The sequence below is a fragment of the Lissotriton helveticus genome, chromosome 9, assembly GCF_964261635.1.
Source record: "Lissotriton helveticus chromosome 9, aLisHel1.1, whole genome shotgun sequence".
Taxonomy (NCBI): Eukaryota; Metazoa; Chordata; class Amphibia; order Caudata; family Salamandridae; genus Lissotriton; species Lissotriton helveticus.
In genome coordinates, this window is record NC_136070.1 from 1,240,770,260 (window position 1) to 1,240,792,069 (window position 21,810).

General features: G+C 46.3%; 1 protein-coding gene across 1 annotated transcript in view; it reads right to left on the minus strand.

The window, feature by feature from the left end:
- Window positions 1-16,364: 16,364 nt before the first annotated feature.
- Window positions 16,365-21,810, minus strand: part of RUVBL1 (RuvB like AAA ATPase 1) — a 110,689-nt gene continuing 105,243 nt past the window's right edge. The window contains exons 10-11 of the mRNA XM_078661740.1: window positions 20,570-20,661; window positions 16,365-17,161 (exon numbers count right to left, since the gene is read on the minus strand). Of these exons, the coding sequence (XP_078517866.1) occupies window positions 17,002-17,161; window positions 20,570-20,661 (252 nt within the window). The 3' untranslated portion in view covers window positions 16,365-17,001. The remainder of the gene's footprint in view (window positions 17,162-20,569; window positions 20,662-21,810) is intronic.

Here is a 21,810-nt window from a genome sequence, read left to right on the forward strand (position 1 = left end):
CACGGGTTGTAAATCCGTATGGTAAGCAATGAAAGGAACAAGGCGCTTAGCATTTACCATATAGCAACCATAAGGGAACAGACTTGAAAATCCAGAAGTGACAGCCTTTGGAAGTGAAAGGCTGAAATCTCCGTAAATAACCGTTTTTGTAGGTTTGAATTTGTCTGCTCCTCAGCTTGTCATCATCAGTGTTGTAAAGGAACAAACTGCAACCATTAATTGTAGTTCCTTTAATGCAGCTGAGGAGCACAGGTAAACATGTCTATATCCTGATGTGTCCACCTACCAACCAGGGCCGGACTGTGAACCAAAAGAAGCCCTGGCAAAGTGCTCGGCCGACCCACTAGGGTTTGGGGGTACCGCAGAGCTGTTTGCCAGGGCCGGTTTCGGCTGATTTTGTTACAGGGGACGATATTGCAGCTATGCTGCAAAAATGGCCCTGTAACAAAAACGGCCCCCACCCTGGTGGCCCACCGGGGAACCACCTGGTGCCTGCTACGGCTAGTCCGGCCCTGCTACCAACACCTTAACAGTTACACACAAACATACACATTCCAAAATGTCATAGGAATACATTACAAGAATGTCCTGCCTAGTAACATTCCATGTAAACTAAGCAACATGACAACATAACAAGGTTGCAGATGGATCCCACCAGCAGGCATTATTTGTTTAAAAGATTCTGTGCATTTAAAGCTTTCCAACTGTTATAGAAGAAACCCAACTCCCCACCCTCCAGTAGACAGACACAGCATTCGGTATCCTACAGAAATCTCAATAGAGGGAAATCTAGGTCCATTCTAGAACATTCAATCAAAAGATAGGTAGATACATTGCACCAGCACAGCTTTCCATCAATCAGCAAAGTTCTACAGCCTGCTCGGCCTATTTTCCCCATGACTGTTACTGGGCTACACCAGATGGAAGTGGTCTCGCCAGGCCCCCATACCTTCTAATATTGCCCGGGCAGCCTTATTAACCGTTTCTGCCCCCGTTGACAATCCCACCAGAAGAACATTCCCAGTAACACCAGTTTCGTAGGGTGGACGAAACTCATTTTTGGGGAACGGGGTTTATTTTTCCTCAACAGACTTTGAGAGCAAGAGAGAGGAAAACATAAAAAAGGGAAATGAGGAGTAAGAGAAAAAGGAAAAAACAGTGACAATGGGAGAAAGTACTGACAAAAAAAGAACTAGCAAAAGAGAGAACGAGAAGATGTGTCTGGTGGATTAAAGCAGCACAAGGTGGAGTCAAGACTACTCAGCCTTGGTATTCATCACCCCGCCCTTTGAAAGGACTGCTCGTGGGCTTCAGAGTTAAATCTTTGGCACTGGTGCTTATTTTTTTTTACTTCACAAATTAAGCACTTAATTGTCTGGAGCCCACCTCTGGCACTGCCGATTACAGAGTTACCAAATGCCAAGGTGTCTAGTCTTGATTTCACTTCATGCTTCTTCCTTCCATAACTGTACATTTTCGGTCTTTTTATCTCACACTTGGAGGCTCTTTTTCATCCCTGCTTCTCTCTTTGTCACTGTTTACCCAACAGTCTCTTCCTCCTTTTACTCCCTTCTCTTGATACAAGGAGTAGTACATAAGCCAGGCATATAGCGGGCTACGAAGGGGGGCATGGGGTAGAGGAGAGCAGTATCAAATGATGGTACAACGGTTGTATGATGGTTAACTCCTGCGGTGCGGAATCACCACCCATTCATTCGTGCACTCCTAATGTGGCCACGGGAAACATCATTTACCACGAATGCATTACCACGCATTACGTTTACAACGGGTCACTTACCACGCAAACGTCTTTTCACCGCGGGTGCATTCCACAAACGTTTTTACCACGCAACGCAAGCTTCATTCCTTCCAGTCTTCGTTCCTTCGTCCTGCGTGTATATCATTAGGAGAAAAGGACAATAAAAAGGGGGGGTTGGTGGTTAGGGTCTCCCCCCCTAAAAAAAAAAGCGGAATAAAAAAAAAAAGAAAACTTTAGAAAAAAAAACGCTATTCAGTGCCAAAGGAGAGAAAGGAAAGAGCCTCAACAACGATGTGGCGTGTACGTCAACATAGAAGTCCTATCTCTATTTTGAAAGACGTGTTTTGACGCTGGTTATCGTAACGTAAATATGGCGGTGTATAGTCGTGCGTGGTCAAATGCTGCGTGGTAAAGACACATGCGAAGTAAAATTCGCGTGGTAAAGCCATGCGTGGAACAGGTAAGCGTTGTATAATCATATATTCGTGGCCACAAGAGGTTCACATCAATGAGAACATAAATCAATTCACTTTTGACACCATTACCGATGACCACTAAATCAATTGATGTAAATAGTTGCTCTTTTCTTGGGCCATTGGTCTGACGGCATCTGCACGATTCAATTGAATATAATCCAATCCATACTTAGCAAGGCAGGAAAGCCCTCAAAGCTTTTCTGAGGTAAATGTAACTTGATCTAACATAAGCAAAGCATTATGTTAATCCAGATGCCGAGACTCAGAAACCTGAGGGACTGCCCTCCCTGTCTAGTGGTTGTATGACACAACCGCGCTTTCCTTTCCCATGCATTCCTTAACCGCATGCGTGCGGGTGGAATTCCGCTCGTACGCTGAGATTTTTTAAAGCGCACTTTACGTGACGAGCTGGGCTCGTCATCAGCGTGCGAGGAGGCTACGCCATGACGAGCCCAGCTCGTCATCAGCGTGGAAGGGGTTAACAATGCGGGAGGAACTAGGAGTGCGTCTGAACCACACATTCAATTTACAACGCAAGTGGTTACAACCACTTGCCTTAGGAGGGTGCTGGACTTTGGACTATTTACACTGTGCAAAGGCTGGTGAAATTGATAAATTTGGTAACCTATTTCGAAATGAGGTTCTAGCATCGAGCAGGGGTGTCAATATAAATATGCCAAAATATCAATCTTAACTACAGAGATGCGACTGTGCCGTCATTTGTAGTTCACATCCGTTTCACCTATGCACTTTCTTATTTTTTGGTGTTCCGTTTTGCCTCTTTATGATTTTGGAATGTGTAGTTCTCTAGGTCTGATCACTTTACAAAGAGAGAACACGATTGGTGCAATATCTTGTGTCAGGGCACATCACATGCAACAGGTATGCAAGACTCCCCCTGCTCCAAAACTATGCATCTAGAGCAGTGATACTCAAAGTGTGGCCCGGGGGCCACACGTGGCCCTCTCAGCAATAGCAGCACTGGGCTGCTGTTTACTCGACTCAGCACGAACATGAAAAAAAAGGAAGTAACTAGGCCATTAACTTGAGGAAGACCTTCATTTTAAAGACAGTCAGTCAGTCAATGTTTATTGTGTCAATTAATAAAAATTGTTACAAAATTTCGAATAAAATCTCACGTACTTCATTTCAATTAGATCGTACCGAGGAAGTTGTGATATGTCATATCTTACTAAAACTATCAAATATAATTTTTTCCGAACGGAGCAATTAAAAAACAGATAAAATCAGTGAAGTACAGGTGTAGACAATAAATCGGTTCAGTCCTGTGGATTCCTTCCCCTTATATGCAGGCTTTGCCAGTCTTGTAGGGGAGGGTTTGGGGTCAAAGAGGCATGTATACGTTCAGACTTTTTTTGGGATACTCGAACCAAATTTTAAATTAAGAGTTTCGATGTCATTATAAAATACATAGATCCGATGGTAGCATAAATAGGCTAAATGCTAGATATACATAGGAGTTTTCATTTCGATGAGGTGAGAGTTGTACAATCCTCTATAAAGCATACGTTCTTCAGGCCTAATAATTTCAATTACAAAGGTGCATTATGCTTTTTTTTTACCTAAAAGTTCTTTGGCTTTATATGCAAATTCAGCAAATCTTGCCAATTCCATTGGAATCTCCAGATTAAATAGCAGTTTCATGGCCTCAGTACAGGTTCGCACCCCATGTTTTAAAAACAAGGGCTTTCATAAAGTGCGTGTGCAAACCAGGTGAGCCAAGGATTCTTCATACTGGTGGCAAAGTCTGCAGGTTGTTATTGCTTCCAAGGTTTTCCAGCGCCTATTAATGTCTGATCGGCAAAGCCATCAGTCTCCCTATAAAGATTTGTTTTAAAACCACCTTATTTAATGCCGTGGTAAGGTATGGTTGTTGTAAATGGGCTTCATAGGAACTTGCAAGTATCCCAATGTTGCTGCTGGAAGAGTTCAGTTCCTTCAAGTCCCCTGCCTTTGATAGTAACCTGACTTGCTTTTTCAATATGGACTTTAGGGTGCCGGGCTGGTGAGTAAAATCCTACAATTTGGACATGTCAAGGTTCAGTTCATTACAGGCGGTATGCAGGCCGTCATGCCATGGATTGATCCCTTTAATAAAAATTGTCTTTAAAGTTGCCTTCATTGTATGCGGGGGGGGGGGGTTGCACAGACCCCTCGATAAAACCGCACCGTTGAGGCCCAGTGCTCATAACTGTTTGTTCAGCCCAAATTCCAGTCGCACCAAAGCGTTGCGAGCGTGGGCAGGAATCTGAAAGATTTGTTTATATGCGCGACAATTTGCGTATTCCATAGTGTTTATAACAATTTCTGGGAATGCTATCTGGCCATATGTAATTGCCGGTAGTAATTTGGCATTGAAGACCTTTCTCATTGCCTTGGTCGTCGGGCTGTGTAGCTTAGAGTTCAGTTTACACAGCGCAAACGTTACTGCTTTAATTTTTGTTTTGACTGAGGCGATGTGTGCTGTGGGTTTCCCATTGCTCATCAGCCACACCCCCAGGTAGTTATATTTGGTCGCTGTTGCTATTTTTAAATTACCCAGTCTCCACTGTTGTCTGAGTTTTTTAGTGTATTTCCCAAATATGACTACTTTTGTTTTTTCTGCATTCGCTCGTAATTCATTGTAGTTGTTATAAATGTTTAGAGCGTCTAGTAGTCTTTGCATGCCTGTTTTTGTATGGTCTAATAAAACCATATCATCTGCGTCCCGCATTAAACAATCTATTTGGGCCGATTTTGGGCGGTAAAAGGTTGGCATTAGATAACATTTTTCCAAGATCTGCCATATAGAGATTAAATAGCAGAGGAGCCAGTACGCAGCCTTGTTTTAACCCTCTCTCTGTTGGGATCCTTTTAGTGGTTGAATGTGCCGTAGTTTTTACTCGTACCCAAGTTCCTGTATAGAGACGGATTATGGCCTGCAACAGGTTTGCTGGTATCCCCCAGTCTTGTAGTTTCTGCCATAGCATATTCCGATTGACCCCGTCAAATGCAGCAGAGTAATCCACAAAACATGCAAAGAGAGGCGGCGAGTTTTTCTGCCCGGATTGATGTATTAAGTAGGCCAGAGCTAGAATATTATCCGTGGTAGCTGCTCCTCGCCTAAAACCGGTTTGGTATACAGGGAGAATTTCATTTTCATCTGCCCAGTCATGTAGATCTTGCAGGAGGAGGCTGGCGTATTCTTTCGCCACAATATCCAGTAAGGCAATAAGCCTGTAATTGGCAGGATCCCCAATGTCTCCTTTTTTGTGAATGGGTTGCAACAGGGATCCTTTCCAAGTCTCCGGGACTATTGCGTTTATCATACAGTACTGGTAGAGTGGCGTGAGAACGGTTCCCCAGAAGTCGCAATCTTCTTTCAAAAGATGGCCTGGTAGGCCATTCGGACCGGGAGCTCCATCTTTTTTAATGTTTTTTTAGGATTGTCATCACACGGTCCCCACTGATCAATGCTTCAGACATTTCTTCGAGGGTTGTCAGTTTCCCTTCCACAAATGGTCCGGGTGTGTCTGCGGGGTGTGTGTCGCTCCAACCCGTGTTGGTGCAGGGCCTTTGCATGCCTGTTGATGGTGGGTTAGAGGTTCCACAGTATAGTGAGGTTACGTAGCCTATCCATTTGTCACTGTCGACCGCATTGCGTCGATCATGGCCGTGCCCTGAGAGCCTATTAATATACGTCCAAAATTCCGCCTGTTTGCTTGGAGTCAGCAGAGTAAAGACGTGCTGCCATTCGGAATCTTGTTGTTTTCTTTTGTGCTCCCAGATGTTTTTTCTGTGTGTTATCCTTGCTGAAAGTAGGATTTGATATGTTTCATTATTTCCCCCCTGCTTATGGTTGCGTGAGGCGGTTCTAAGTAGCCTCTTGCTTTGCTCCACTTTTTTACACCGCGGTTGGAATTGGCAACAAGGCCTTTCTCTGATTATTGGAGGATGCCTTATTTGTTTGCCTATTAAAAGATCGTAAACCTTCGTCGGCAGATTGATCTAATTCTCAGGGATTTTACCACTTGTGAATTTGTCCGCTATTTTCGGCCAATCGCTTTTCCAGCTGTTTAGGACTGATGTATCTACTTTATTCCACTTTAGTCTCCTTGGCAAAACATGAATTTCATCCCCTTTTGTGTTGCCCGCAAGGACAATGGGCTGGAGCAGATTTGCTTGCAAAGTAATGGTTATGGCCAGAGGGAGGTGGTCACTACTACAGATGAAAGGCTTTTGAAATTCCGCCACCTGTCCCAACAAGAAATTACACACAAAGATATAGTCGATCGTTAATTTGGTCGTCCTCTGCGGGTCGTTCATAGCTATTACCGGCTGCTGATTCCTTTGTATTGATCGTAGTCTATACGTATTTAAAAATGCATTCATTACTGATCCTGTTTTATCAGTTGGAGATGCTTCATCTGGATCCGCTCCGAGATTTTGGGTGTTAAAATCCCCAGCCATTATGATCCCACAGTTTGGCTGGGTGCTTAGTAGGTCTTCAAGAGTGTCCACTAATGACCTCATATCAATATATCTTGGAGTTTTTTTGCTGTTAAAGTAGATGTTCAAGAGGACAATCTTTATTGGACCGCCATTTATTTTCATGCCTTGAAATAGGACCGCTTGAACCATGTCCGTTTTAAGTAGGGTTTTGTTTTTATGTTGCAACTGATGCGCGTGTATATCGATAGGCCCCTTGAAGGTCTTCCAAATATATTGTATTTTTTTGCTGGCTGCTGGATTTCCATGAAGCCAGGTATCACCTCTGGGGCAAGTAGCCAGGTTTCTTGAAGGCATAATAGGTCCCCAGACTGTAGAAATTCGAATGCTTCCTTGTTATTTAATGTAGTTTTTAGACCACAAACGTTCCAGGATATTATTTTCAAGGGTTTGCTTGATCTATTGTTAAAATGGCCCTTTCCATGTGTGCTAGGAACACGTTCGCCTTGTTTGGCTGTAGTTGGGTGAGACGTAAACTCTTAAGTTAGGAAATGTAGTGGTGCGCGCAACATAATTTGTTCCTTTTAAGATGGACTTCCGCGGACTCTGTACTGGATTCGGGTAAGATCCACTTTTTAACATAAATGGGTATTTCTCTTCTTTAGGCATGTGGACATTAATACCCCAGTTTGCAAATCGATCTCTCTCCTTCATAATTACTTGTGGGATGATACCATTGATCCATTTTACTATAGTGGATTCTCTTGATGTGTTATTGTCTAGCCTTTTAAATTGGACTTGGATTAGATCTTCGGTTACGATAGAGGAGAGCTCTGGGATATGTTTTAAAATTTGTAAAATGTTAGACCTATTTAGAATGTCTGAGATTCCCTGTGAGGTATATTCTGGTGTAAGGATTATGGAGGTATTCTCCGCATTCCTAAACTCTGGGGGCATTTGGTTAATGGCAGCAGGATGTGATGCCCTGCAGTGTGCAGGTACTGCTTTTGCTCCTGAGTAATTGTTAGCATCCTGTGGGCCACGAGGCTCAGTTTTGTCCCTTAACCCCATAAGTGCTGCCGTCGGCCAACGGTCGTCACGGGCACTACCTCCCCAGTGCTGCGTGCGACCGCTGGATGTCCAGTTCAGCACTGGATAATGGACAGCGCAGCACTGGGGAGGTTTGTTTACGAAGCTCCTAAGGTGTTAATATGGTTGTTGTTATTCGCCCCTCTGGGGGCCTTTGCCAAATTTTACGGTGGATCTCCTGATACTGCTCTTCAGGTTGGATGTTGGGGGTAATGTTTTGCAAGATAATTTTTAATTCTTGCTGTGGTCGTTCATCTGTGGTATTGACCATTTGTTTCTCTGAAGTTGGAGTTATCAGTAATGCTGGGTTTTCCTCGATGGTTGTGGAAAACGTTGTTTTTTCGGAAGTTGAAGTTATGTGTAGTGCTGGACTTTCTTCGCTAATCGCAGTTGTAATTAGTTTCGGTTCAAATTTATTTTTTATCTGGCTTTAGAAAAATCGGGAATAATTTCTGAAGACCCGAGTTCTTTTGAGTTAAAGCCTTTTTGACGTTTGTTTTCTGTGGCCGAGTATCGTGGGTATCTCTCAAGTCTGATATTAGTTCCTTTGCCCTGTTTTGTTGTTTTATGTTTTTTGTGTGTTTTTTCAAACGTTTCTTAGCCCTTCTGGAGAGGGTTTTACCAGGAGCTGAGGTGTTCTCCAAACTGGTGGCCCCATCTACATTACTGCGTAGAGTCTTGCCTGTTATGGATTCCTCGTTGGTGGCTATGTTTTGACTGAGCAATGGTGCCAGTTTCGAAGATAATTGAGGAGTGTCCTTGCACGGAACCTGTTTGCTCGCTTGAGTGTCCCTAGACGTCGAGAATTGTTTACTGATTTGTGTGTTTATTGGTGTCTGGATCATTTCCATTGGATCAAGCTTCCCCACATAGTGGTTTACCCCCCTCAATTCTGCTACAATTTGCGACATCGTTTTGGGGGAGCTACCTATGCCCGCATAACTATGCATTCCTTTTTGTTTGCCTTCTTTTGACAGGCTTTCAGTTGTTCTTTGATTCGGCTGAACTATGTTGTCATGTTGTCTTTGCTTTAATTCTGTGAGAATAGGTGTTAGAACCTCCGGTAATGAGCTAAGCTTCTCCACAATTGCAAGACACAGACATCTGGCAATAGGTTGTTTCCTCATTGAGTCCAGTTTTTCAGTTAGGGCATCGATTTTGGCTTTAGTGCTAATCAGAGCTGTCGCAAGCGCCTGTATTGTGTCCATTTGTATCTCTAATTTCTGTGTTTGCCAAGTAAGAGCATTAACGGCCGTTGTTAATGTGGAGTTTATTGAGGATAACAGGGAGTTTTGGCTGTGGCATTCTTTATAAGATGTTGTATGTGGTAGGTTCTGTTCCCCCAGGGAGGTGTACTCTCTCCGGTCATCGTCCGTTATGGGCGAACTTTGGTTAAAGGTAAAGCTTTTAATTACTAATAAGCTTTGTCGCTGTACCGGGGTTGGAGACATGGACAGATCGTGCCGGTAAGGGCCGTCCTCCGCCTGTTGGTTTATTGTGTTCTCCACATGTGTGGCTTGATTATTTCTTTAAGATTGTTCCTGTGGTTGTTCCAATGTTGATGAAATTTCCTGAGTACACAGTTTCCCTGGCGCATTTCGTCCATCCTTATTCCTTTGGGGTCAGAATGCTCTGATGTTGATGAGATTTCAAAGACTTCCAAGACTTCCGAGACGTCTGGCGATGGTTTTTGCGTTAATGTGATTTGCCTTTCTTCCTGGAGTAGGTGGAGGTCTGATATTTCCTGTCCCCATTCCTGCCTTCCCTTCTGCACTGCAGGGTACTCTATTTCTTTTATTATACCCATCACTTCCAAGTCTCTATGTCCTTTCGCCTCTTACCATTTCTCTGTTGTTCCCTTGGGGCGAGTGTGGCCCAGTTTCTCGTGTGCCGCGCTCCTCGCTTGGGGGCTGGATCAGACTCAATTCCTTTTTGTCATGTGGGCTCGAGTGTATTAATACATTCCTGTAGGTCTCACTTGTTCCCAATATTTTTTTTTCAGATGTTATTGGCGTGAAGTAATTGCAGATCGACTTATTATTTGCTTTAGGAATTGAGCTTGATTTAAAATGTTGTGATAGCGCAGAAGGTGTAGACTCCAACCGCACCTGGTTCCTGGTCGGTCGCTTAATTCTAGCTCCTGTGTCTGTATCAAGGCCTAATTCTAGCTCCTGTGTCTGTATCAAGGCCTTAAAAGACAGTCACTAGATACCATGCTTTGCTTCCCCATCATCCACTTTACACCCCCCACTGACATCAGTGTGGCCCTCGGTCACACCATAGACCAAATTTTGTGGCCCCCAGGAAAATGTTTGAGAGTACCCACGATCTGGAGCATGCCTGGAGTAAGCATAGAGATATAGAACTATACCGTCATAAATTGACCAACTTCTGAAACACGACGACTAATCACAATTCCATATATATTGGTCTTTGCTGCTTCTATCGCACCCGGAAGGACATCCCTTCTCAAAAATGAGCCTGTTACATGAAGGCATTTGTGCAACACACATTCTTCCACTTGCATGGCCCTGTGCTTTATACAGTCTGATCACTTTCGATGCTGTTCTGTGGTTAACATGGTACACCAAAGTCTGATTCAGTTGGTGATCATGCATTATGGTCATTGCGCCCTGGTCATATCCTCGTTAGGTGGCTATGTCTAATTCATTGGGTTGTAGGATCATGGTTTTTACGGTCTACGGCTTTGTCAATTGCTTATGCATCTTCTTGGTCGACAGACCTGCCCATTCCCCAACAGACTGAGAAGTGGATGGTGTTTCTTGGGATCAAGAAGTCAGGTACCATGATAATCAAATGCATGGAGCATCTCGGCCTTGTTGGATCCAGGTAGAGGTTCTGTTGGATGTTAGCATGGGGGACAACATGATTAAAAATAAACACATTCATTAATTAACCTACGAGTACAGTGACCTAGTTAGGACACCCCCCGCGCCGCACGGCCACCAGCCGCTGCGTGTGCCTCTCCGCCTGCCTGCCTCGCTGCTCCGGCTGCCGCCGCGTGACCACGCCCCCTGCCATCGAGCGGTGTGGTCTGTGCTCGCCTGACCTGCTATCTTGCCTTGTACCCCTGTATTATTGTTTAGAATTGTAATTTTGTCTTCCTTTAGTGCCTGTTTTCCTGTTTTTTGGTTGCCCCTGTCTCATCCCTCCCCGCTCCCCGCTTACCGCCACCGCCGCTAACCCCGCCCCTTTTTTCCTTCTGTACCGTCCCCGCTCCCGCCTCCCAGCTGCTCCGCCCTCCCTCGCACTTGGCCATATATGGCGACCGAGCGACGCAGGTGAGTGTGACCTAGTTAGGAGACCCCCCGCGCCGCACGGCCACCAGCCGCTGCGTGTGCCTCTCCGCCTGCCTGCCTCGCTGCTCCGGCTGCCGCCGCGTGACCACGCCCCCTGCCATCGAGCGGCGTGGTCTGTGCTCGCCTGACCTGCTATCTTGCCTTGTACCCCTGTATTATTGTTTAGAATTGTAATTTTGTCTTCCTTTAGTGCCTGTTTGCCTGTTTTTTGGTTGCCCATGTCTCATCCCTCCCCGCTCCCCGCTTCCCGCCACCGCCGCTAACCCCGCCCCTTTTTTTTTCCTTCTGTACCCTCCCCGCTCCCGCCTCCCAGCTGCTCCGCCCTCCCTCGCACTTCGCCATATATGGCGACCGCGCGAACGCGCAGCGGGCGCGCCGATTGTGCGCCGAAGGCGCGCCAAAGGTAAGCCCGTCTGCGCCCGTCCGCGCCTGGACCGCGCCCAGTGCCAGGACCCCACCGACGGAAGACGACCCGACTGTCCTACGACGCCGCAACACTCATCGCACTCAGCACCGACGGAATCCCTGGATGCTACCAAGCCACCCCGAAGCACACCCACGGACCCTTCAGCTGCAACACCTGCAAGTTCACCTGCACCGGACCTGCCCCACACCTGCACCCTCCAAGCCAATCACCAGCAACAGCCACCTCAAGTGCATCCTGATCAACACCCGCTCCGTACACAGGCACGCCATCGAACTCTGGAACCTCCTCGACACCACAGCTCCTGACGTCGCCTTCCTCACGGAAACCTGGATGAACGACTCCTCAGCGCCCGACATCGCCATCGCAATCCCAGAGGGCTACAAGATCACCCGGAGAGATCGCGTCAACCAGACTGGAGGAGGCATCGCCATCATCCACAGGGACACCATCCACATCACGACCAACACCGACGACACCCTGAAAACCGCCGAACACCTACACTTCCAAATCCACACCGACCCGAGGACCACCCTCAGAGGCACCCTGATCTACCGACCCCCGGGACCACGCACACAATTCAGCGAGGACATCGCCGACTTCATCAGCCCGCATGCCCTCCCCTCCGCCGACTACATCCTCTTGGGGGATATCAACTTCCACCTGGAGAACAACAACGACCGCAACACCATCACCCTGCTCGACAACCTCGCCAACCTCGGACTCAAGCAGCTGGTATCCACCCCCACCCACCTCGCCGGACACACACTCGACGCCATCTTCTCCTCCAGCAAACACATCGCCTTCAGCCACGCCACTGGACTCCACTGGACGGACCACAGCTGCGTCCACTTCACCTTCAGAAGAACGACGATCCACCACCACCAGCAACCGGTTGCTCGAAGAAGCTGGAACAAGATCACAGCCGACCAGCTCGCCGCTTCCCTGAGCCAGCACCCCCCCGCCAGCTCAGCGAACCCCAGCCAGGCCGCCGGCAACCTCACGAAGTGGATCATCAACTGCGCGGACGAACTCGCCCCACTGAGGACCCCGCCTAGCAGACCCGGCAGCAAGAAGGCCCCTTGGTTCACCGACGACCTCAAGAGCTCCAAAAAGAACTGCCGAGCCCTCGAGAAAGCCTGGAGAAGGGAACCAACACCGGACAACATGACCGCCCTCAAGCTTGCCACCCGAATGCACCACCAACTCATCCGCGCCACTAAGAAAACTGCATTCAAAGATCGACTGGACAACAACGCACACAACAGCAAGGAACTCTTCAACATCGTGAAAGAGCTCTCCAACCCCAACGCCGGAAACAACGACATCACCCCATCACAAGACCTCTGCAACTCCCTCGCCTCCTACTTCCACAACAAGATCGCGGACATACACAACAGCTTCAGCACTCAACCGACGCACGCCACGACCAAACCACCGCCCCCCACCACCACCCTCCGCACCTGGACTCCGATCAGCACCGAAGACACCATCCAAATGATGAACTCCATCCACTCCGGATCTCCGACCGACCCCTGCCCTCACCACATCTTCAACAAGGCCGACGCAGTCATCGCACCCCACCTGCGGGACATCATCAACACCTCCTTCGACACCGCCACCTTCCCGGAGAGCTGGAAGCACGCCAAACTCAGCGCCCTACTAAAGAAACCTACGGCGGACCCCACCGAACTCAAGAATTACCGCCCCATCTCGCTCCTCCCGTTCCCAGCCAAAGTCATCGAGAAGACCGTCAACAAGCAGCTGGCCACCCTCCTCGAGACGAATGGATCCCTGGACCCTTCACAGTCTGGCTTCCGAGCAAACCACAGCACCGAGACCGCCCTCATCGCTGCCACTGATGACATCAGAACCCTGATGGACAACGGAGAAACAGCGGCCCTCATCCTCCTAGACCTCTCCGCGGCTTTCGACACTGTCTGCCACCGCACCCTAGTGCAGCGCCTCAGCAACGCCGGAATTCAGGAGAGAGCACTGGAATGGATCATCTCCTTCCTCGACGGAAGAAAACAGAGTCCGCCTACCACCGTACAAGTCAGAGGCCACCGAAGTCATCTGCGGCGTCCCTCAAGGATCATCGCTGAGCCCCACCCTCTTCAACGTCTACATGAGCCCCCTCGCAGCCATCGCACGCCAACACAACCTCAACATCATCTCCTACGCCGACGACACCCAGCTGATCCTCTCCCTGACCAACGACCCCGCCGCCGCCAGAGCCAACCTTCACGAAGGGATGAAAGACGTAGCCGAGTGGATGACGACCAGCCGCCTGAAACTGAACTCAGACAAGACGGAAGTCCTCATCCTGGGTTCCTCGCCGTCCGCCTGGGACGACTCCTGGTGGCCCCCCGCCCTGGGCAGCGCACCCAAACCGACAGACCACGCACGCAACCTGGGCTTCATCCTGGACTCCTCCCTCACCATGACCAGACAAGTCAACGCCGTCTCCTCATCATGCTTCAACATCCTGCGCATGCTACGGAAGATCTTCCGGTGGATCCCCACCGAGACAAGGAAGACGGTCACCCAGGCACTCGTCACCAGCCGACTGGACTACGGCAACGCCCTCTACGCCGGAACCACCGCCAAGCTCCAGAAGAGACTCCAGCGGATCCAGAACGCCTCAGCCAGACTCATCCTCGACATCCCACGACACAGCCACATCTCCGGACATCTGAGAGACCTGCACTGGCTCCCCGTCAACAAAAGAATCACCTTCCGTCTCCTTACCCACGCACACAAAGCCCTACATGATCAAGGCCCCAGCTACCTCAACAACCGCATCAACTTCCACGTTCCCAAACGACATCTCCGATCAGCCAGCCACGCCCTCGCCACCGTCCCCCGCATCCGGAGAACGACAGCGGGAGGAAGGTCCTTCTCCCACCTGGCCGCCAAGACCTGGAACTCCCTTCCGACCGACCTGCGCCTGACCCAAGACCACCTCTCCTTCAGGAAGAAGCTCAAGACCTGGCTGTTCGAGCAGTAGCAGCTCTCCCCCCCCTCCCCTAGCGCCTTGAGACCCTCCGGGTAAGTAGTGCGCTATATAAATGTCTGCGATTGATTGATTGATTGTTGACCAACTATAAGGCATATCTCTAGAGTATCGATGAACGCATGGTGTCTTGTTTAAAGTGGAATGGATGTTTGACCAATTGGTACCATGGATTCTGTAGCATCCATTACTATTTGGTGCCAAACTGAGGCTTCTTGATTACTGATCGCAGGTCACACCTAGCCACAGTGGCAGCAAAGAACTGTGTTGTCACCAAAACAAGAGTAATTCACAGTAGGCCCGGTAATCCAGATGGTGACGAGTATAACCGATGCAAAATTTTAAAGGCAAGGATACCGCCCACCACTGTCTAATTTAGGCCGTTTCAATACATCGGTTTGTGACATGAGGAGAACTTACAAAACCTTTTCAAGGCCCAGTTTTTGCTTACTCCCCCTTAGTGGAAAGAGGACTGTATTGAGCAGGGGTTCATGACCTAACCTCAACTCGTGCCCATTAGGCAGACAATCTGCAATCGGACATGCCCAAACCAGAATATCACCCTGCACATGCAACTGAAACCGCTTGTAGGTTGCAGCCTCAACATTCTCATTTTAGAAAGGAAATAACATTTCTGGGAGACACGACAGCAGCATGATAACAAAAGACAAGCTATGCTGCGTCCTTACCAAGTAATCAATCTTTTATCACTGGTATTGATTAACTTCTCAAACAGGCAATACAGCTCCGCAGCGGTCTCCTATTTAGAAAATCACTTCATTTTTTTATAATATATAAAGTTAGCCCTGTAACTTGTTTCACATATATTTGACATAACCACTCCTCTGTGTAGATAGGCTACAAAATGCAGTACACACAAAGATATTATACATGGGATAAATTACCGCTGCCGTACACTTTAAGGATATTGCAAGTCACAGATGAGTACCATGACCACAGAGATGGAAGAGGGTAAAGACAAGATTATGGAACTCCAAAGTGACTTGGAATATCCTTATCATGTACAGCAGGGGGTACTTTATCCCTTATAATACATGGCCATACCATCATCTTTCCCACAAACCACTTACATCCTTGGTGTGCAGGGCTTTCATACGACAGAGAGCACGTTCGCTAACATGAATAAAAATAGATTGTCGAGTGCAAAATGAAACATTGAAAAAAAAGCTGTCCGATATCTGTTGCAAAAAGATATTAGAATCAATTTAATGCAAGTCAGCTCGGAATGTGTAGAAATATTCTAACTATTCTCTAATTACCCAAGGAGTGCAAGAAATAAACATGTTGCCATAAATATCTCATTTCTCTTTGTGACGTTACAGCTGTAAAAACCGAGTAGAATAAAGAAATGCCACGTTTCGTGCTTTCTTTAAACAGCTGCTTGAATTATGCTCCATGACATGTCCTTCCCCAAAGGCATTGTGACGTCAGAACTCAACTTTAATAAGTTATTACAGTTGAGTTCTGGCATCATTTCTTTATAATCGTCAACAGGGTGCGTCAGAAGTCACTGATTATAAAGAAATTAGAGGCGGTTTTATAAAACAAGGATTGTAGACCCCAATGTATTACAGTGTAATTAAAAAAGGCATGGAGTCGTTATCGCTCTTTTGTGATACGCTGGATGGATTTATTAAGCACATATGTCCTTATGTCGCTTTTAAGCAACAATGTACTCATTTTCACCAATGAAACTCCAGAAATTAAACCTCATGCAAGCTGCGAGTTCAAAGACAGGATTTGTGATGTGAAAAGAAATAAGCTTCAGGATTTTTTTTAAACAAAAAGAATTGATTAAATTGCAACCAACTCATGAACCCAAAAAAGTTTATTAAAAACAAAACGGTCAGCAAAAATATATATTCTTTCACGATTAAGGTTTCAAATCTAAATCCATAGCTCAACAGCAAAGTGTTTCTATTGAATCAAGCATGAAGTAGGAGTTCTTTTTACAAACAAGGAGACACAAAGAGAAGGGAAGGGTTTGTTTGGCCGGCGCGATCTCGCGCCCCTAAGCATATGTTTAAATAAATTAATGTCAGGCCGGCATATGCATTTTCTTGACTTAGAATGAGGACAACAGTATTCAACATTACTCAAAACTTAAGTAGCAACTGTTCAAACACTAAAATGGATTATCAGTAACAAAAATAATGGTTAGTTTCCCAGGCAATCTTATGGAGTCCGAAAGGAATGACATACTATCCAATGCTGCAAAGAGATGTGGGCATGTAAAATCAATGTCTTCATAATGCCACTTGATCGCCTTTTTGTTGGGAGTGCCACAAATACGTTGTGTTTCTTTAAGGGCTGGCACACAGCAGATGGACATCTTTCAGTGGTGTGTTGAAGGTCCAACAGACCAACGGGCCTCGCACCGGAGCGGTGTCCACCTGGGTGCAACAGGTGACGTGCGCCTCGAAACAGCGACTACATCTTCAGTCTCTTTACTTCATGTACTTTTCCTGCTGGTCAGCCAGGATTTTGGCTGAAGACTTTGCATCGAAGAACAGTTCGCTGATTTCTTCTACGTGTTCCTTCTCGATACTGTCCTTCCCGTTAATCTTGGCCAGCAGGCTAGCCGGTGTCAGCAACTGTGCAGAGTACCTATATGGAGAAATGCATAAATTACTCACTGAGCACCTAAGAATATCTTTGAAGAAATTGTGATTTGTGCTTAGTGTGAGATAGTTTTAATTTACAGATTGAGGCAAAAAACATAACAAAAAAATGAATGGACAATATTTGCTCTAGTTTTACCACTGTTACTACAATTTATTCCAAGTTTTGAGCTGCCTCTTACAACAGTCACACATCTAAATGAGGATCTTTGCCTTTAATTCACTTTGGCAATCAACAAATTCAAAAAGTGCGCCTCTTTCATGAGCAAAATATTTGACTCTTCATTTACAAAAACGGTAGGAAGGTGAAAGGGAGACGCTGAAGATGAAGGGTAACACTTATGAACTAACAAGCAGTGAAAACGTAGCACATGCGAACACACAAAACATGAACCTGAACAGCAATCACCACAAACCAACTCTACCCCGCACACGGCCCCCTCCTTGCAAGGGGGGGGGGCTATTGGGCTATTGCAAGGCTGCAGTCTTTGTACGTAAGCACACACCATTCTATATCCTAAAGGGACAACGGATTTAGGAATGAAAGATGTCACTCTCCCCTCCCTGGGTACATTCCATTATTTACAAAGTCTGACTCTCAGGTATTTAATGTTACGTTCTACTGAGCAAGTGCAGACTGTAGTTTTACAGAATGAGAGATGAACGTGGGAGCAGATCACGTTTCAAAAGTAAAATGTCGCAGCCAACAGATCTGGAAGAGGGGTGCTGGAGGGGAGAGAGGCCCATAAAATGTTCTCCTGTGACCTCTTAACCCCCGCTTGATGCTTTTGCATTTTGATCCTGAACTTTCGAATGATGGTTATTCACAACCTGCAGCCCACTGGACGTTGACATCCCCCACAGGATAGCTAATGCATCGAGAGACTGCAAACTTGTGGCTACAATCTAGACAGAGTTGTCCTTTTTGTATGATCGTGATTTGAATCGGGTGTAGCATTTGCAATTGTTTCCCATTTTTATTCTAAGTAAAATTGTTTAAAAAAAAAAAAAAAGATATAGTTACCGCTGTGGTGGCTGCTAGTTCTATGTTAAAAGTTTTTTTAAGCACGAGCTGTAACTCAAAAAGAGAATCATGGCACTGGCTAAGAGGCAATACTGTAGACAGACAGAGACACACATTTTCTATCTCTTCGTAAAGCACAGTTTTCAAAGCCTTTCTAAAAGAAAGGCGCAGAGGGCAAAGAATTCCATCCTTGGCTGCTAAACAGTTGAAATCTCGACCTCCCATTTCAGGCGTCTTAATCTTAGGGAGACTGTAAGCACTGGCTGCGTGGGGTAGGTAATGGAGTAGATGCCCTTTTATCAACAATTTAGTCTGAAGGGAAAGTGGCCCTCTTCCATGGACAGCATCTTGAACCAGGCACCTTTGTGGAGCTGCTGCTTTGGGTATGGATTCAAAAGGTGAGGAATCTGCAGAAATAAGTTATCTGTAAATAAGACTGGCGGACGAAGAAAAGCTCTTGCACAAGGGGTTGATCCTTTCTACTCTGTGGAGCACTAGTGAAAGAATTAGCATTTACCATGCTAGGCAAGGTCTGCACCACAAGGCTCTGCGGAAGCCAATGCTTCGTCAGGAAGGATGGGTCAGTGGCGCCAGCTCACTAGTGGAGCAGAACAAGGGTTGAACGAGCGTGCCACAATAGACGCCGCAACGGCCTCAATCAATGGTAGTCGGGGTTCAGACCATGATGGCCCAGGCTGCAGAATTTCCATCAACAAGTTTACTTTAGTCTTCACTGTAGGCAACTGTAATCAAAGACCACCGCAGCCTTTCGCATAACCACTGCAGAGGATGCAAGGGTACACCTAACTGTCCGGGGAGGTGTCTAAGCCACTAACATTCTAACGGCCAAGCAATAAGCCATCATCAGTGTAATGAGGGAGAAGCAAAATATCCGCCGCCTCATCGTCATCTTTGTTGAGAGAAATCTGCACGAGCCCCTGAACCGCACTGGAATCAGAATCTTCTGAAGCACTGTATGAACCGCAAAGGAATGCTGCTGGAGCGGTGCCATAGTAATAGAAAAGTTTAATACGGTGAGAGCTCTGGCCGAAGTGTGCTTTGTCCTGCCACTGGAGCCAGAACCACATCTGGAGCCAAGGCCACGTCAAAACTTGACCAACCCAGACGGCAATCGAGGTAGAGGTGTTGAAACACAGCCAACACAGGCTGAGAACTAACAGGGCCAGTCGGCCTCACCGGTCAAAGTCTCTGTGTAATCTGATGGATCCAAGGGGCTCCAAGGCACGCCAGAGGGATCTGGAACCAGTCTGAAAAGCTGCAGCATGGACTCCTTTAAATCTCAATCTGCTGCAGAGTTGAAGATGGCCTGTTGAATTTGGAGTGCATTGGCGCCAGGGCTCTGACTCAGAGGACAAAGTCCGAGTCAGCTCTTTTGAGCGCGACCATGCAACTTATCCATGGAGCTGGAACATCAAGGAGGCGTCAAGTCTTGCTTAGACTTGCCCGTTGACTTTTTCCTGGACTTACTGAAAGACTGAACGGATATGGGAAGGACTAACTTAGAGTGGGATCAATCCAGTGTCGTACGTTTGGTGACGTGGAGTATTGCTTCCCACTCCTTGATGGCCTTCAGATATATCAGCAAGCATTTGTCACAAGATTTGTGATTGTGTTTGGTGCTGAGGCACTAAAGCCACATGCCTTGCAGGTCCATGACTAGTATCTGGTTCCAGGAAATGCAGCACAGCTTAAGCCACACCGCTTTTTCAGTGGACTCCTTCACAGTGTCGTTTTGAGAAATCGAGGAAAATACAGCAAATGGGCAAAAAGTGGGATCGAAGCTCTGGATCCCCATAAAAGGGTGCAGAAAAGAAGAACCGGTGTCAATGCTGTGGTGGTACCATTGTGCGGCTCTGTGTAATTAGGTCCCAAAAGGGGATAGAGTCATGGAGGTCGATGGTGCCACTTGTCAGCACATGGGAGTTATTCAGAGTTTCCAGATCTAGTATGGTGCCTGGGGAAATTAAAAAGGGGTCGAATCTGTGGCTAGAATCATCCATCAGAAATGGAAGTGCATCTATAATAGGCATTACATTTGCCTATTATTGTAGTTAAACCTATTGCCGTCAATTATTCTGATCTTCTTTCTTTATTAATCCAGTTCACTAGCTTCCGACCCAACAAGGTCAGAACCATTGCTTTCGACCCAGAGACGAGCATTCCACTCTCACCAGATCATTGTAGCAGTATTCCACACACTTGCTCTCAAATAAGCCTCTATTCTCTCTGCTGCCAATTGATAGGTTATATTAAATTAAAATGGAAAAATGCACTCAACCACGTGCAGCTGCCTCTTGGCTAGAAATGTGCTACAGAAATACCATATGCATAAATCTCTGCTGCACTTACCTCAACGTGGTCTTTGTGCCAATGTCACCAAGGTGGTTTAAGGCTTCTTCGCTGATGTTAATGCTCTCAGTTTGTGCTCGGATTTTTATGATCTATAAGAAAAGAAAGGGAGTGTGAAAGAACAGATTTTTCAGAATGCATTGATGTGGAATCAGTAGGAAGCTGCTATATTTTTCTTAGCTCTATACTGCATTATGCCACCTTCTCTGCTCCTTCTGAACAGCGTCTGCCAATTGCATATATAATAGGAAGTATATCTGCATCTAGGCAAAACCAAATGAATACTGCCGCAAGGAGGCCAAAACTTCTCGGTGGTTGTACAAAATAATACAGTGACAGAGACCGCTTTCTTATGTAAGGTCCACATGTGTTCATTGATTGAGACGAAGGACAACCATCACTATGGTCTTCGTGACTGCACATCTATTACGGTTTCTGCACTCAGGATTAGAAAAGAGGGACCAGTTTGATTCGAGTGAGCAGAAGATCATCATTGTTCCAAGTCCTTGATCCGAGGAGTCAGAAGAAAATGAGTTAATTACCTGAAACTTCAGTTATCCACTGTAGGACTCCCACTTCGACGACAGGGAAGGTTCAAGAATGGGAATCTATGAAAGATCCAATATTGGATAAATGAAGGGATCTTGAAGAATAGCGTTCGCCAGGAGAAAAATTGATAAAACTGTAATGTGTTTTGAGAAGTCTTGTACAAAAAGAAGTTTGTTTTTGTGAATACTTGGGGGGAAAGCACTGCCTTTTTCACTAGAATTCACTGAGCCATCAATGCAGCAAAGGGGCTAAGTGAGTTGAGCACTTTATGTTGGCATCATATTGACCACCAATATAGCAGTTTAAAGTTCTGCATTTCCAAACAAGCCTTCTGTCATTCCAAAGGCAGGACATGGATCACCATTAAATTATGTAACACCAACACCTGTTATTTACAGCACTAAGGAATAGTGAAAGTGCTGTATAAACACCAAGTTATTTTGACCGCACGTTGAACCCGTGATACGATTTGTTTTACATTGGTCTTTATTTTCTACACTTAAGTTAACGAAAGGAGGGTAAAAAAATCATCCAGCATACTGAACGTAACATGTAATCGGCATCTATGTAGTATATCACTTTAAGAGTGATGTATTGTGTAGAATCTTTAGTTGATCCTGGTGCTAATACCATTGTTACAACTGATGCCAGCAACAGAGGTTTAGGCAGTGTCCTTACCCAATGTAATGATA